This window comes from Sturnira hondurensis, unplaced genomic scaffold (genome assembly GCF_014824575.4).
Source record: "Sturnira hondurensis isolate 20B ecotype Veracruz unplaced genomic scaffold, ASM1482457v3 Scaffold0022566, whole genome shotgun sequence".
NCBI lineage: Eukaryota > Metazoa > Chordata > Mammalia > Chiroptera > Phyllostomidae > Sturnira > Sturnira hondurensis.
Genome location: NW_028095197.1, coordinates 18,493,267 through 18,511,819, shown reverse-complemented (window position 1 = coordinate 18,511,819; position 18,553 = coordinate 18,493,267). Strand labels below are relative to the sequence as shown.

General features: G+C 42.4%; 1 protein-coding gene and 1 pseudogene across 1 annotated transcript in view; one reads left to right on the top strand and one right to left on the bottom strand.

Annotated features, from left to right (window-relative positions):
• Positions 1 to 599: 599 nt before the first annotated feature.
• LOC118979866 (lysine--tRNA ligase-like) lies at positions 600 to 9,517 on the bottom strand (annotated as a pseudogene).
• Positions 9,518 to 17,122: 7,605 nt separating this feature from the next.
• SVEP1 (sushi, von Willebrand factor type A, EGF and pentraxin domain containing 1) overlaps positions 17,123 to 18,553 on the top strand; it is a 163,960-nt gene continuing 162,529 nt past the window's right edge. The window contains exon 1 of the mRNA XM_037035776.1: positions 17,123 to 18,117. Within this exon, the coding sequence (XP_036891671.1) occupies positions 17,587 to 18,117 (531 nt within the window). The 5' untranslated portion in view covers positions 17,123 to 17,586. The remainder of the gene's footprint in view (positions 18,118 to 18,553) is intronic.

The following is an 18,553-nucleotide window of genomic DNA, read 5'->3' as shown; positions in this document are numbered from 1 at the left end:
TGCAGGCTAACTACCAGCAGGGGATGCACAAAAGGCAACCATACATTGATGTTTCTCTCCCTCTCTCCTTCCCCTCTAAAAAAATAAATAAATAAAAATCTTTAAAAAAAAAAAAACTTCTAAAAAAAAAAAAGAGTATCACCTTAATAGCTGCTTTAATATCTTTGTCTGATAACTCTAATATCTTAACCATCCTAGGGTTTGCCTTGGGTGGTGGTCTCTTCCCAGTAAAAAGTGATCACATTTTTCTTTTCTCCTTTTTTTTTGATGTAATTTTGAGTTGTATCCTGGACATTTTGAGGATCATATTGTAAGATTCCAAGTTCTATTAAAATTCTCTGGAGATGCCAATTTTTTGTTGTTGTTGAGCTTTGTTCGGTTTCAGCAACCTATCAAGCCAGTGAAGTTTGGACCACAAGTTCTGTCTCTCCTTCTGGGGAGGTCAGTTCTAACGCGAGTTCACTTTTCAAAGCCCTGTCTGGACTGTTTGAGATTCCTCTATGATTTTAGGGAGCCCATGTTGCTGCGGTCTGGGCACACTACCCCAGAACTTAGTGGCTGACCACCACAAACCTTCAGGACCTGGCATTTTCTGTGGTTCAGGATTCCGGGTGCTGCTGAGCCGGATTTTCTGGCTCAGAGCGTCTCACAAGGCTGCAGTCATCCCAAGGCCTGACAGCGGGAAAGCCTGCTTCCAAGCTCACTCGGATGGCTATTGACAGTTTCAGAAGTTCCACTGAGAAGCTATGACATGGCTGTTGACAGGCTGCAGAGCCTTGTGGGCTGCTGGCCAGAGACATCAGTTCCTTGCCCAGTGAGCCTCTCCGTGTGGCATCTCGCAGGGCAGCAACTGGCTTTCCTCCAGGGAAGCAAGGGAGAAAATGAAAGAGAGTGAGTAAAATGGAAAACAATCTTTTTGTACCCTAATTTTGAACATGACATCCCAATACTTTGGCCATATTTTATTTGTTGGAAGTTAGGCATTAAGGCCAATCCACATTCAAGGGGACCGAATTATAAGAGGTCATGAATATCAGGAGGCAGGGATCCCTGGGGGTCATTTCAGACGTTACCCACCACTTTCTTAAACCAAATGTTCAGTGTGTGCATGGTTTTTAAGAGCATATTATATATCTTCAGAGTTTCCCGTGTAACATGGAAAAGTATAAAATACCGTCACGTGTTTTCTTTTTCTTTCTTTCCTGGCAAACACAGATTCCATCTGGGTTCAATAGAAATTAAGGATGTTGAAAAATGGAAGGCAAATCTAGAAAGGGCCAAGGGTATGGAAAATAAATGTTTCGTGCATCGTTTTCATGCTAGAATGTTTTCCTAGTCTGAATATTGTTAGGCAAATTAAGCATAAGAAACATCTGGCTAGAGGAAAACAAGGTACAAATTAACAGGAGGAACAGAAGTTAGTGGAGTATGTTACATCATTTTAAACCATTCAAGTTTGCAAACATTGCAAATCTGAGATCAAACCACATTCCATAAGGGATAAATTAAGCTACTGCAAATTGGTCCTTTATCAAGTAGTGAAACGAGAGAGATATTCCTATTTTTTAGCTTTTATATCAGCTTAAGACCCAGTGAGTATATTAAAGTTCTCTGAAGAATTATTTAGAATTCTTGGGTACGAGGCTGACAAGTTGGTGAACAGGTGAGAGGTTCCTTAAAGTGACAGATATGCTTCTAATATTGAACGGCCGAGTGTTTTTTCCAAAGAGATCCACAATAATACTTTCCATTCCATACAATCTTCTCCAACGTGATCTTGCTACTCCCCTATAAAGAAGTAGAGTCTGTTTCTCCATCCCCTTGGGTTTAGACAGGCTTTACATCTGCTTTGACCACTAGAATATGGCAGAAGTGATGCCGTGGGATGTCCGGTCATCACCTTGACCAGATCCAGCAGCTTCTGCTTCCTGCTTCGCAGAGCTGGGCGCCACCCTGTTAGAAGTCTGGGCTAAGTCAGAGAACGACAAATACCATACGATTTCACTCATATGTGGAATCTAATGGACAAACTGAACTAACCAGGCACATGGGGACAGACTCATAGATGGAGAGCAGGATGACAGCTAGTGGGGGGTGGGGAGGTGAGGGGGATTGAGCAAAAAAGGAAAAAGGACTCATGGACATGGACAATAGTGTGGTGATTGTTGGTGGGAGAAGAGTATAAGGGGACTAAATGGTAATAGAAAAAAGTACAATCAAGGTTAAAAATAAATAAATGTAAAAAAATAAATAAAGTTAAGCAATAAAAAATTAATAAAATGAACTCTGCACTATTCTCTTTGACAGAGACCCACGCGGAGATGCCCTGGGCTTCACATATATGAGTGGAGAAGCCAGCCTGGACATCCTACTCAAATGAGCCTGCAGGTAACTCCAGCCATGGCCTCTATATAACTGCAGTCACATGAGAAACAAATGAGACCAACTGATCCCAGTTAGCCCAGTTAACCTGCAGAGTCATGAAAGGTAATATAAATGATCATTTTAAATCAAGTTTTAAGGTGGTTTGTATACCACAGTAGATCATTGGAAACCATTGTTTACATAATGCTAGAATTTGAAGAACAACTTTATACCATACAAAGACATTTTAGAATTATAATATTAAATTATTTAACCATAGAATACTACTGATATACCTTATAGCATTTACCTTGTTGATTCACAAACTCAAAAACTTCCCAGATGAGGTGTGAAACAGGCCCCCATTACTCAAGGACCAAAGAGAGACCATAGAGAGAGGTAGACCACTCCGTACTGCTAGGTAGGAGGTGTAATAAGCACGGGAACTTACATATAAGTTTTGTCTTGGGTGGCCACAAGGCAAGTAAATCCTGCACCTGCCGGCCGGAATCTTAAAAGTTTATATAGAGGTTTTAATGGGGTTCAGTCACATACACTGTCCACAAGGCCTCCACAACACATCGCCCTCTCGAGGCTTCATCCTTGAAAACGGTTCCTACTATGAGAACAGCAAGCCGGGTGCACCTTCCAGGAATCGGAGAGAGGGCGAGCCTCTCACTGTCTGGGTGCAGCTTGAGGGCGAATTGGGGATCACAGTCTCTTGATGGCCCCCCTCCACTGTCTGGAGATGTATGCAAAGGTGTATTCTGTAGCTTAAAGTATAATGAATAAAATAATAATCCATAGCAATCACTCTACTCTAAGATAAACATTATTATGTATTTATGTTTCCTTTCACTTTTTCCAGTGCATTTACAAACCTTCACATTACAGGAGTATGTTTTTTTCCTCTCCCTCACAGTTTAAAAGGCTATATTGAGTATTTTTATAGCATTAGTATTTTTGAGAACATAATCACAATGACAATGTAAAATTTTGAATGCATTTAATATGCTTTATCTAACCATTCTCTTGTGATTATATGTTAAGATTGCCCTCAATGTCCCCAACATTTCACTTTTGTATTTAGTCAATTCCAGCCTTTTGTATAAATGTGTGTGCTCATCTCCAATTAGCTCCTTAGAAAATTTCCATAGCTAAAGAACATGGTTATTATCATACCTTTAAAAACATCGTATTATTTAATCAGGCTGCCAAGGACTAACCATGTAGAGCAGCCCACTTTCTTGAGACTACAGAGATGGCAAATGAATTCCATCTGGAGTACCATCGTCGATGAATTAGTAGCAGTGACCTGGTACTCCTCGATGAGAGGGGCTGCAAGACCACATCTGGTCCCTGCTAAGTTGAATTAGCAACGTGTAACCTTAATGAGAAAGGCAGAGTGGAAGCACATGGGCTTGGTGTCTGCCAGCCCAGCCTTACGCAGTTCTGGGACTGAATATATATTCACACATTTTTGCCAATATGAAATGGGAAAGGAAAGTTTCTTGGTTTTGCATATTTCCATTATAAATGTGGCTGAATGGTTTTTCATTTGCTTGGTGTCCACCTAAATTTATTCTTTTGTGAATTGCTTTCCCATTATTCTTTGTCCATATTTTCAATTGTCTTGCTAATGCAGACTTACAAGAGTGCCTTATATATAAGGATGATAAGATTTTTTCCTGCCATTTTCCAATTTGTCATTTTCTTTTAATTTGTGTATGATGATTTATGATGAAGTGTTAATTGCTATGCAGTCAAATAAATGAGTGTTTCTCTATGGTTTCTCTGTTTGCATGGTTAGAAATTCTTTCCCACCCTATAATCTTATACATGTTCATCTATGTATGTGTTCTTCTTGTTTATTTGGATTAATTAATATTTATCTCTTAAATTCATCAGAAATCTAAAAAACTTCTAATGCATCTGAAAGAGAGACAGATTAAAACAAGAGATAAAAAGACTGAGTAAGGAAGTAACAAGTAAATTAAAAATAATGATATTGATGGTGATGCTTATATTAATAATAACCATTATAACAAAGTTGAAGTGCCATCCAGACATAGTAGAGTTCAAGGTAACTATATTGAATAAAGGCTAATATGTTATTGAAGTTATTAAGTTACCTTGTTAATGAGTGACTTTTTATCCACAGAGAATATGTAACTATTATGAATATTGATGCATAAAATTTAACATATCACAAAAATTATAACTAAACCCTAAAAATAAAAATATAAATTGTGAAAGAATGACTTTGCCAGAATTAAACATACTTTCAGTTTTGAACAGATGGAATAGATTAAAGATGAAATAGAGTATTTGGCTAATGTATACAATAAAGTTGATTTATTATCTTATAAATTTATAAGAAGAATTTATATCTTACAAACAAAAATGCTTACTTTTCTCAAAATCTAATCGTATGTTTCACTGTGTTCATATATCAGGTCATAAGATGTTTCAATAAGCACTGAAAATGTACAGTTCTGTTCTTTGACCTCCCTGAAATAAACTTGGGAATAAATTTAAAAATAGGTTAACAAAACATTTGAATGCTGGAGTTAAAATAATAACATAAAAATAAAATAAAATAAAACAAGTCACTCCCCTTCAATAACTTCTGGGCCTAAGAGAAACTAAAAGCCCAGTTATAGCCAGTTTAGAAAATAATAATGACACCACCATGAGTATTACCTAAAGCCATACTCATTGGAAAATTATATCTGCAAGAGCTCTAGTTATAAAACAAAATAAATGAAAATTAATGAACAAAGAATTCAAGGTAAGGGACTACAAAATAAATTGTTTAGGATAAAAGCATAATTAACATAGCAGAAAACAAAGAGTCCACGTGTTGGTTCTCTGAAAAAATAACAAAATTGATAAAATGTCCATGAGAGTAATCAAGAAGAAAAACAGTAAGATTTCCAATCTATAATATTAGAAAGAAATTAAATGATATCATACATATGGAGAAACCAATGATGATTGAAAATGTACATTACTTAAATCTTCGTGGTAATAAACTTCAAAATCCACATTTATGTTACAAGCAATTTTCTAAGAAAATGTCAATTAGTAAAACTTCCTTAAGGAGTATAAAACTTTAAATCAACAAATAACCTTGAAAGAGTAATGAAGGAAAATAAAATTATTTAAAATACAGTGTAATGACTCACTCTGAGTAAGAAGGAGTAAGCATCCTCTACCCTGCCTTTCCTACTGAATACCACCATAAAATCAGTACAGGGTGCATGATGTCCCTGTTGGAGAACTCAGGAAAGTTAATAATAGCAGGTGGCATAAGGAAGGAGATCAGAATTCAAAATACCACTGAACCAGCAGTGAGTTTGCCATTGTCTTCCCCTCCAAGATCACCCAAGCTTCATGAAACAGTCCAAAACCCCAAAAGTAGGCCTGGGTGCAGACACAGAGCACCCCAGGAGAGGCATTTAAATTCAGACTTAGGGCCTGGAAAAGAGAGAGGGTTCACATTTGTTTTTCCTCACTCAGCTTTCATACTTTTCAAACTTCAGGCAATCTCTTACAGCAGTGATGGAAAGAGACAGGAATCTTCGGGAGGCAAAACTTGGAAGAAGAACATTTCCCACTAGCGAAGCTGGAAATCCAAGAAGATGGGGCCAAACCTCCCTCGCCTGCCATTTGGTCCAGAGGACAACAAAGTGACAAAAGTGTGCAGGGGAGTTGGGTAACGAAAGTTTCAGCTTTGGGGGCAGAGGACACAACAAGAGAACCTGGAAAGGTGAAATGTAATAAGGAGATCCTGGTGAGCAAAGAGTTAGGGAACTTTGGGGAACTTCTGAGTGGCTCATGCATGTATCTGATCTTAATTAGTAACTGAACTGTAAGAAAGAACACCACCCAGTCCCAAAATGACCACTCGGGGGCTCACATGCAAGAAAAATCCTTATGGCGTGGCAAAAACTTGGAGATCTGCATGAACATTGGAACCAAGGCCCACAGAAGGGCCTCATGACCTCAACCTCCCCAGGTTAACTGCCAGCCAAAACACAAATATCAACACTTTCTATGGGATTTAAACGAGACCCAGAATTTCATAACATAATATTCAAAATAGTCAGGATATAATTCAATAATATTTGCCATACCAAAAAGAAAAAAATACCACTTGCTAGGGAAAAAGACAATGCCAGATGACTTATTTTGGAGTTGTATCACAAAGACTTTAAAACGACCGTCATACAAATGCTTCAACAAACAACCATTAACTTTCTCTTTTTTTAGAGATGATGGTTTATTCAGTAACAAAGAGTAAAAGAGGAATTCTCAATTCCTTTTGTCTCTTTGGGGACTGAACTGTGACAGTCCAATGGATAGCAACATACAAGCATCCCCTTGCAGTGCTTGATTTTTGCAGAAGAATAAAGGTGCCTGAGTTATGTGACTTGCAATTATTATCTTCCAGACAGAAGTACCAGCTGCTGCGCTTTGGGGTGTATCAGCAGTTGCTGCATTTTCCTTTTTGTCTTCAGGTCTCATGGCAGGAAACAGAAGTACTTCCTTAATGTTCCTGGAATCTGTGAGGAACCTGGTAACTCGGTTGATGCCCACGTTCCAGACAGCTATGGGGGGCAGCCCTTAGTCCAGGGCAGTGCAGTCCTCACCCATGAACGTGGGTTATTCAGCTCAGTGTAGGCATTGCATGCTTTCCTCGTTCCTGACAAAAAGTTCGAAGTGTTCAGCTGGACCCCCTTTGGCACAGTGTCCTTTTGCCAAAGGGCTCATTAAGGGTGATCATGGATGAATGTAGGACTGACGTGTGTCAGTTCTAGGAACTCCCCCACAAGCTTATCAAAGAGCCTGCCTGTGCTTTTGACACACAGATACCATCAAGAATTTTGTGAGTTTCTTCAGTTTCCAAGACAAAGATGTTGGTTTCCGGGCAGCTCCTCCCCGAGGGCTTTCGCAAGCTCTTCTAGTTGATTTCCTGGAAGGGTGGGGTGGAGCCAATCCCCTAGGCTTAACTCTCTGGGCCACCTGAATGGTAGGTGACCCTGACCCTGCCTGTTATGTGTGTTACCATCCCTGAAGTCATCTTCTCCATGACTTCCATATCATGATATTTTGCATAAACCATGAAGAACCCACAGGTGGCAAACTCAGGACTGTGAGTCATACCAATTCCTTCATTCTGGAACTGGCGTCCAGTTTCGTAAACCTGGTCAATGCCCCCACTCGTCAGCACTTATGGTAGAGCCCTGGAGCATTTCTCGTATATACATCTGTGTCCAGCTCATTTCGGGAAGTGATAAAAGGCTAGGCCACAGCTGCACCTGGGATGAGGTTCATCCTGGGAGTTTCAATCTCCAGGAGTCCCATCTCATCCAAGAAACTTCTTAAATATATGATGATCTTAGTGCAGTTGATAAATTTCTGCCTCATAAAGTCATCCAGGATCGAGTCCAAGTATGTCTGACGATACCGTGTTTCCTGTCTTTGAGGCCAAAGTGTGGAAGAGGTAGCATATGCAAGCAAGGAGACAGCAGTGTGGCCTCATAGAGGGTGATGCTCAGCTTATCCTTCTTGGTTTTCCCAGGATTCCCCTGAACTCCAATTATGTCTCCTTAATGCAGTTTGTTATTGATACGATTGAATTCTTCTTTGGCCTGGCTTAGCTGTCTCTCGCTGAGCTCCTTCTGCTTGACCACCTTCTCCACCACTTTCTTCTGAGCTTTCAAGTGTCTCTTTAGCTCATTTTTGCTCAGTTTTGGCTCCCCACTGTCCACATTCACCTGAGGCCCCTGCCCTGTCAGCCACCTCTCTGGAGGCCCAGACTGAATGAAAAGAGGGTTGCCCCACAATTCCTGAACATTCTTGAAACCAATGGAAACATAGAGGTATTCTTCCTAACAAAGATCTAAAGAATCAAATGAAAACTTTAAAACTGAAAAATATAATACATTAAAAACTTGATAGGTTCAGTAATAGACTGGACATGATAAAGAAGAGTACTACCAATCTAGAATCATATGTAAAATAACTATGTGCTACATACACAGACATGTATGTGTATACGCACACACACAATACCAAATGCTGATGGATACAGAACCTCTAGAGCTCTCATGCATTTCTGTTGTGATGAGCAATGGCACACGGACCACTCTGGAAAACATAAGGCAGTTTCTTACAGCATTAAACACACTTTGCCATATGATCCAGTAATCCCACCCCTGCGTATTTATCCCAAGTAAATAAAAATTTCACACAAAAACTTATACACAAGCTTACATGAACCTTAATGTTCACTTGTGCTGAGTGAACAAGTCAGTCTCCCAAAATTATATACTGTGTGATTCTAGTTACAAGACATCCCCAAAGGCCAAAAGCAGGGGGAGGGAGAACAGATCAGTGGCCTGCCAGGTGTCAGGGGTGAAGGGAGAATGTAACTGTAAAGGGAGTTCTTTGTTGTGAATTCTGTATTATAATTGTAGTTACCCAAGTCCGTGTATGTGTGTGAATTCATGTACTGTACACAAGCACACAAAAAGATAAAAAGTCATCTTTACTGTATGACAATTTTAAAAATAAGCTGTTAAGTTTGGCTCTAGCCGCCTCTGAATGGGAGTGGCAATGGTGTAGTTTGTCAATGGGAAATTGTCTTTACTGGTCCCTTCGTAGTTCATACACTGATGGGAGAAGGAAAAGGAATAAACATCAAAAGGAGATGCCTTTTAAAAACTATTATTGTTATTAACATTATTATTTGTTTTTATAATAGTGTTCAGGATCTTACATGACACTGGGTTCAAGCCTTGACCTTTAATATAATGTCTAGAAATATAGATAATACTATTGTATTTTTTATAGGTTGATGATGATGAAAGATGAACACAGTGAGCTCCTGCTTCTAAGTAAAAACAAAGGTTGGTCCTTTCAGTGACTCTAAAGAGCCCTTCGATGACTGTCTTTCAGAGACACCATCTTCCATAGCACCTTTGGAGAGCTGGTTCACAAATTAAGGACACAGGTAATACACGGCCACACTCCCTTGTGGATGCCTGTTTGTCAAAGGAAATGGTCACTGTGAACATAATAGCCAGCTCAGAGAAAGTCCACTCACCAAGCGTTGTAGAAACTGGGGTGCCTTTCGGTACCACATGAAAGAGTCCCACGCATGTGCCTTTCAGCAGTTCCAGAGGCAAGTCCTGTAGCCGTCAGCCGAGGGTAGTCCCAGCTGCTGTTTGGGAACTCGCTCAGGGAGCTTAGACCTGCTGGGTAAGCACACATGCTTTCCTCAAGCCCGTGCTTTCTTCTGTGAAAATGGAGGCAAACAAACACCGGGGTGGCCGAAAGGTTCAGATGTTTAAATGAAAATAAAGACTTTTTCATTTCTACCAATAACTTTACTGAACAACGTACTCACCATTTTGTTCCACTACCTTCTGCCATCTTTCAGGCAACTTCATAACCCCATCTTCTCATAATTTTTTATCTTTTGGAGCAAAGAATTGTTCCCAGTACCTTTTGCAGTCTTCCATGGAATTAAAGCTTTTTTCCACTAAGAGAATTTTGTAAAGATGGAAATAAATGGAAATCCAAAAGTGCAATATCTGGCGAATACAACAGATAAATCAGAACTTCCCACCTAAGCTGTAAGAGTTTTTGCCTAGTCATCAAAGAGACATGTCGTCTTGTATTGTCCTGAGAGAAGATGGTGAGCTCTTTGTTGACTAATTCTGGATGCTTTTCACCGAGTGCTGTTTTCAGATGGTCTAATTGGGAGCAGTGTGTGTTGGAGTCAATCACTTGGTTTTTGAGAGGGAGCTCATAACAGAGGACTCCTGACCCCACCGTGTACTCAGAATCACCTTCTTTGGATGAAGAACAGCCTCTGGTGTGGTTGCTGGTGGTTCATTTCACCTACCCCAGGATGTCTTCTGTTCCACATTATTGTAAAGAACCCATTTTTCATTGCCTGCCACAATTTGTATTAAAAACAGAACATTTTTGTTAGTTTTAAGTAGAAAATCGCATGTGGAAATACAGTCAAGACTTTTTTTCCCACTTAACTTATGTGAAACCCAAACATCAAAATGATCAACATAACCAAGCTGGTGCAAATGATTTTGAACACTTTGAATATTTTGACTATGTTGGCTGTCTCCCACATGGTATGACGCTGACTGTTCTCAGTTACTGTCCTGATTTGACCATTGTCACCTTCAACTGGCCTGTCCAACTGTGGGGCACGGTCTTGTGAGAAATCAGCACAAAACTTCACAAGCCACTTTTGACACGTTTAATCAATCACAGCACCTTCTGCATGCACTGCACATTTTTTTGCCTTTCAGTTGCATTTTTATCTTTTTAGAAATAATAAAGCATAATATGCTGAAAATATTGCATATTTTCTTCCATCTTAAATATTAAAATAGCTACACAAAAATTCACCAGTTTGATAAGTTTTTTTTTAGTTGCACACTAATATGACAGCTGTCACAATACAACCTCACAAAATTGTTTCGAATGAAGTTAAAGACAACCAGTGCTACTCCAGCCATCATACGGAAAAACAGACCGAACTTTTTGGCCACGTCTCGATACGCTGTTGGGCTGGGAGACGATCGAGACAACCCACGTTGGACTTCAATTGTCCCAACCTGTTAAAGGCGACGGTGTGGGTGACCTGGGAAAGCACATGTCTTGGGAACTTTCCTTGAAGTCACATGTCTGAAGAGATGCATTTCACTAGGAAAAGTGACCCGTTAATGCCTGCCTATGACAGACTAGGAGTGGGGTGCCTGGAATGGTTCCAACAGCCTGGCACACCCTCCCATTAAGCCAGAAAGGTCAGGGACTGGTTGGATGACAATTTCTGACACTGGATTGACTGATGTGGTTGTGTGGAGTACTCCGCCAGATCTGGACACCCTTGGTCCCTCCTCTGGGTTTATTCAGTGGAAATCAGCGGCCAAATTAGCTGAGGCATTGACTGCAAATGCCTCATACATGCAAACATACATGCAAATGCAGGGAGTGGCACAAATGATGTGTGAATGCACCACCTTCACCACAAGGTTGCATTGCTAGCAACAGACAACACATTGAATATACATTTTAACTGTAATAGATAAATGCTTAATTTCCATATTTTATGGCTACCTCATAGAGCTCTATTTCCTTACTTGTAAAAATAAATGGAGTAACCATTATGTTTACTTTGAGATTTATGACAGGATTAAATGAGATGAACCACAGAAAATGATGTGTACTTCTAAATTTATCTGTATCTAGTGTTATGGCCACATTTATGTTTATTTATATTAATTGCTCTTTAATTATATTCAATACTTCCATGAACTCCATCTTAGTAATTCTATATTCTAATATAGAATATATTCTATATTCTGATTCTTTAGTAATTCTACTTAAAGAAATATGCCCCGTGGCATATTTTCCCAACCTCTGTACATGGCAGAGAATGTCTTTCTTAAATCCGGGACAGAAAAGTATCCTTATGAAGTGTAGTCACAAAGTGATGGAGGAAGTCACTTCCTCCTGTCAGTCCTGCTTGTTGCCGTGACTCACTAACACTGTGTTATAAATCGGAAAAGAAAGTGAGATACCATGCCCAGCACGCATGGGGACTGAAGACTTTGCTGCCTCTGCTCCCGTTCACTGGACTTGATTCTTGGTATCTCGGAAAATCTCTGCCAGCACTATTCTCTGCTTTCTTCCTCAATCTCTCCTCCTGCCCCCAACACCAATTCACCCAATCTTTTTACAGAATCTGCTTTCATGTAGAAAGGTGCTTGCAGTGAACAGTGGGGTAAAGGAGCGAGTCCTCTAGCACTGGTCACAGGGGGTTGATAGGAGGTGAGGTTCAGTTTCTTGCTGATCAGCTCTGAAACTCGGAATCAAGGTGTCAGAGGGGAGACTAACATAATGCATCTCCCTTCCGCTGCCCCACCAATAGTGCAGTCTCCCCTTATCTGCAGGGCGTACAGTCCAAGACCTGCAGTGCATAGTCGATACCACAGAGAGCATAAGCCCTAGGTATACTCTGTTTTGTCTTATACACATATATCAAAGGGAAGCACTTTATGACTGCTCTTTGGCTCATTGGAATTGCTAGTGAACTCACTCTTGTGCTTTGGGGCCGTTATTAATGAAAGGTTACTTGAACACAAGCACTGTGATACTGTACCAGGTGATCTGATAGCCAAGGAGGTATGCTGGACAAAGGGATGAGTCACATCCTGGGTAGGATGACGCGGGATGACAGAAGATTTCATCACGCTCTTCAGAAAGGCATGCAGTTCAAAATGTACAAATTGTTTATTCCTGAAATTTTCTAGTTGATAGTTTTGGCCCACGGTTGACGGTGGGTAACTGAAACTGTAAAGAGCGAAACCACAGATATGGGAGGAATACTGTATGCATTATTTTCCCCCCACGGAACTCTTATTTACATGGGATGAAGCCCAGGTAGCTTTTGAAATTCAGCTTCCTGTTGTCACTTCAGTACCTTTAGGTTGCTTCTTCAATCTGAGATTTGGTGTGGTGAAAGTTTGTCACTTTCTGGGTCTGTTATTTACTGTGGTGTATGCCAGGGTGTTCGAACCTCAGCACTGTTGACATGTTGGGCTGGATGATTCTTTGTCGTGGGGGCTGTCCAGTCCACTGTAGGATATTCACTGCATTTCTGGCCTCTATGATGGATGCCAGCAGCACCTTAGGCCCACAAATGTCTCCCAACATTGCACAATGCTGTTCGTGTGTGTGTGTACAAAATCCCCCGCTGTTGAGAACCAGCACTTTACCATAGAGAATAGAATAGACTGGAGGACACTGGGGAGTGGTGTCAAGACCGGAGCAGCAGGCTTCAGACCATGCAGGCGAGACTTCCCTCTGTCTTCCCTCTCTTACCAGAAGACAATTAACATAGCCCTCATTGTCCAGCCCCCTGGAAGTGCACAATGCCAATTATATTGACCTCATGCTTTACCAGGGGTGGCCAACTGGCAGCCAGCCCTGGGAGATGCAGCCCAGGATGGTTGTGAATGTGGCCCAACACAAGATCGTCAATTTACTTAAAACATGAGAAGATTCTTTTATGTGATTAGATGTTGCAATGTATTTAATGTGAGGCCCAAGACAACTCTTCTTCTTCCAGGGTGGCCAAGAGTGCCAAAGGTTGGACGCCCTCTACGGATATTTCAGAATTATCTAGGAAGCTTTAAATGCACCAAAATCCATGGCAGATATCTCAAAATACTGTTACTTTCATCACCACATTATAAATAAGGCATTTACTAAATAATTGATTAATGGTGTTATGTAATGTGATCATGAAGAAGTATATGTATTACTACATGACAAAGTTGGTTTGAAAAAATATTTTGATAACTGTATTTTAATATAATTGGGTGTTTCTGTGCCAGGAAAGACAAAAATTCCAGAAGGGCTGTAATGAAAAATGAAGAAAAGATGAATTTAATCTAATCTCCACAGGGGCTCCATTACAAACACTTGCTGAAATCAGGCACTATAATTCACCATGGTTATTATAAATAGAACATGGTTATATAGTAAATATAAATGTACTGTCCCAAACTAAAGACCAGAAAGTCCTTGTAGAAACTGATTTATAGAGTATGAGAATCTCCTAAATTTTAGAGCAGACAGTTTCCCAAGGTTTTTGTCTCCACTTTGCTTTTTGAACTCAACTCTCTTCCCATTGTCCCGTGACTCAATATGGTAATTATTTGTGCCATTTACCAGATATGTCTAGATTTTTGCCTTCTGGAAATATGGTAGGATTGTACTTCACTACTTCCTTTGGAGTTAGACATGTCCATGCAACTTTTTCTGGCCAATGAAATGGAGCATACATGACCTATGTCACTTTTGGGGACAACTTCAGGAGGCAGTGAGCAATTTGCTATGTCCTCTTTTCTCTGCCACAGTGTCATGAAAGCCTATATCCAGAGGATAGCCTCCATGGCTGCAGCTGTGGGTTTATTAGCCAGAGTCAAGTTCAACTACATGCTACAGAAAAACTCAGTATTAAAGGGGTTGATTGGCAACCTGAGATGAGTATAGTGGTTCTCTCTGAAGTGTGCGGGAATCAGGCTCTTTCCAGCTTATGATTCACCCATCCCTAAAATGTGACCTTCATCCTCATGGTAGCTAGAGTTCTGGAACCACATTCCTATTCCAGACAGAAAGACAGATGAAGGGATAAAAGGAATAATATACAACACATAAGAGATAGAAACTGTCTTAAAAGAGGTTTTCTGGAAGCTGCCACACAAAACCAGCACTTACACATCATTGCTCAGAACCTAGCTCCACGGCCACATCCATCTACAAGGGTGCCTGACATGTAGTCTTCGTTTCAGGCACCTTTGTGCCCAGCTAAGACTCAGAAGCTCTGTTGCTGTTTACAAGGGAGAGACCAGATATGATGGGTGGGTGACTAGGTGTCTCTGGCACAGTGAGCATGCGACCTAAGCTAGTAACACCCCATCCTCTCAACCACAGTCTGGGTTCAGGAATAGGCATAAAACCCCTACCTGCCCTAGTGGAGTTCTTTAAGGTGTTGGGTTTTGTTAATTTTTTTTAACCTGAGCTTGTGAGAAAGAGTCTCTTCTTCTCAGATCATAAATCTGGAGACAGAGACTAAATCTAACATGAAAAGAAAAGCACAAGAGAAAAATAGAAGCCCTAAGGAGTTCTTGATTTCCTTGTCCAAACCTTTCTGAGACTAGTCCACCCCTACCCTCTATTCAGTTTAGTTACATGAGCCAAGAAACCCCTTGTTGTTTACGTGAGGAGAAGTCAGGTGTCTACTTCTTGCAACCCAAGAGTCCTAGAGCAACCGTCTACCCCCCTGGGCTTTTGTGGGGAACACACGAGCTAGTACACTTAGCAGTTGCCATGGTTCCTGGCACATAGAGGTCCTGAAACATTGGCGCTTGATGATGTGTTTGCACTAACACAGTCGATGAAATTTGGACAAACTTTTCCTTGTTTAAAAGTCTCAGTTCCAATGAGGTCTCGTTCATTCCCCTAGGAAGATTTAGACCTTATTTTCCTTTCTCCCTTCTTGCAGCCCGCCTACTGCTCTCTGATGGCTAGAAAATTATGTTCTCTTCTGATTTCCCTTGAACTTCTGGAGGACTGGAGCTGAATCTAATTCTCTTTAAATCCTCAGTGTCTAACATCCTGACACAGTAGATAGTCTATAAATAATCTTAGAAAAATAAGGATTTGAAGAGTTTTTGTAAATAAAGCTGGCAAAATAGCAACAAGCATTTACGGAGTACATGCTCTATTCTAAGCAGTGTCCCAAGAACTTTATGTTTTTATATTAAATCCTCACAATAATCCTTTCTAGGCTGTTACTATTACTCCACTTTATAGATGAGCAAACCGACGCCAAGGTCACACAACTAGTGAATGGCATTTCATCGCAGGCAAACTGATTCCAGAGCCCTATTATGTCAACCAATCCCCTGTGCTATTTGTCACTGAAGGTATTTCATCAAATACAAGTGGAATTAAGTCATTTTATGTTAGAGACAGGAAATGAAGATCATTGAATTCCATCAGGAAATAGATGCCGAACTGAAGCCAAGGACTGGCAGTGACTTAGTTTGGTGGTTTACGTAACTGCAGGGGCGTACCTGCACAGGACTCTCGACTCCTACCTGGAACTGTTTAAGCCAGGACTCCAGTTCCTATACAAGGTGTACTCCTCCTTCGTGCTTGCACCACCCCCTTCAGGGGCTTGTTCTGGGAAAACCACTCCCAGGTGCAACTTGTCTTTCCAAGTAGCTGCGCACCAGATACCACTCACAGCCCGGGGAAGAGACCTTTACAGGTTTCATCTGCTGAAACAGACCATCAGTCCATGAAAGGGTGCTGAGGAAAGAAACGCCAATTCATTCTTCAGATTTTAGCACAAATCTCATATCCTCGGAGAAGGCTTCCCTGGCCTCTCTCCAAGGTCAAATGTGTCTACCTAAGATCTTCATAGCACTTAGCAGTCAGCTGTGAATATATATATATATATATATATATATATATATATATATAGTGGAATATTTGGCTAATGGCCACCTCACTCATTATAAGTTCTGTGGGGACAAGATCCATGTCAGCGTTTGTTTGTCCTTTTATTCCCAGTGTCCCGGCATATATATAGGCACTCAAAAATATTTGTTGACTCTGGGTGGTGGGCACACAATGCAATATGCAGGTTATGCATCAGAGAAATGTACACTTGAATCCTATATGGGTCTATCAACCAAGGTCACCTGAACACATTCAAAAATTTTATTTGTTGAATGAAAAACGGATGAATAGGTAAATGCATGACTGAAGCACCACGCCACATCGTCCTTGCGGGGCAGATACACCCCATATATGTTGTGATCTGAGGGCGCCCTCCAGAGTCTACACACTCACACACACCACGCGTGGGCTTGAAATCCCTACCAGGAAAGTCAAATAATCATCTATTTGGTGAAGGCTTTGGGGCCTAAAAGGGGAAAATGAGACGCAAAAGGTGAGCAAGCATTTTTCAAAGGATGCTTTCAATTCCCTAGCCAGTCTGTGTGTGTGTGTCCGTGTGTGTGTGTGTGTTTTCCTCTACAAAGTGTTTCCAATTACTGTGGCACTCTCGGTATCTGGAACCATCTCCAGTGAATTCCTCAGCCGCTCCCGCCAGACATATGGGATCAATCAGGGCTTGGGCGCTGGTGCGCTTGCTGCGGGAATGTTGACAGCCTGACAGACGCGGGGTTCTGGTGTCGTGGAATCTCCGAGTCTTTGGCTGGATCCCGGGAGAAGAACCAGAGGGGGAGGAGAGATATAGGAAGGAGAGAGCGAGAGGAGCGGGAGAGAGAGAGCGAGGGGGGAGAGGAGGGAAGCGGGAGATTTTCTTGACTGCCCCCTTTCCTTCAAAGATTTTATAGTCTTCAGGGAGAGAGAGGAGGTGGAGAAAGGGAAGAAAACAGACAAGAGAGAAACGGGGGCAGAGAGCGCGCGCCGGTCCCTCCCGAGTCCCCGCGCTACCGGAGGAGTCTGGATCCTGTCCCCAGTGTCAGATAAAAGGGCGCTGAGGCTCACCGCCGCCGACTCGCGCCGCGCGCGGCGCACGCCCCTCCACGAGCCCCGCCGCCTCCTGCGCCCCGGGGCGGACGCTCCGTCTCCAGCGCAATGTGGTCGCGCCTGGCCTTTTGTTGCTGGGGTCTGGCGCTTGTTTCTGGGTGGGCGACCTTTCCGCAGATATCCCCGTCGCGCAATTTCAGCTTCCGTCTCTTCCCCGAGGCCGCCCCGGGGGCCCCGGGGAGGCTGCCCACGCCGCCCGCGCCCAGCGAGGAGGCGCCGGAGAGCAAAGTCGAGCGGCTGGGCCAGGCGTTCCGGCGGCGCGTGCGGCGGCTGCGGGAGCTCAGCGAGCGCCTGGAGCTCGTCTTCCTGGTGGACGAGTCGTCCAGCGTGGGCCAAGCCAACTTCCTCAGCGAGCTCAAGTTCGTTCGCAAGCTGCTGTCGGACTTCCCCGTCGTGCCCACGGCCACACGCGTGGCCATCGTGACCTTCTCGTCCAAGAACAACGTGGTACCGCGCGTCGACTATATCTCCTCCCGCCGCGCGCATCAGCACAAGTGCGCACTGCTCAGCCGCGAGATCCCGGCCATCACCTACCGCGGCGGCGGCACCTACACCAAGGGCGCCTTCCAGCAAGCAGCGGTAAGGCTCCCGCCCCTCCGGATCCCGGCCCTTGCTCTTCTGCTCCCCACCTCCCCACCCTTCAGCTCCTTACCGCCTGCTCAGTTCTAACCCGGGGTTTCACCTTGGCCAAGCCACAATCCACCCCCACCCAAGTCTAGAGTTCCTATGCCCCAAATCAGTCATACCACCTTCCTTTTGTTGTGGGGGTCCCATGGGATAACGCTCACCTAGATGTCAGGCTCCTTAAGGAGTCGTCTTTCAGATGGGCCCCCTTAGGAAGGTGCCTTTAAGAGACTATCCTCATTCACATTTGGAGTAACAGACCGTGTCCAACCTGGAACCGGTGAGTGTGTGTTATGAAATATCCGTCAAAATAAGTAATGGCGTGACCTATTTCCCCAATTCTCTTACAAGGTATTTTATGCTTTCAGTATGCCTTTCATTGCGTGCCCTC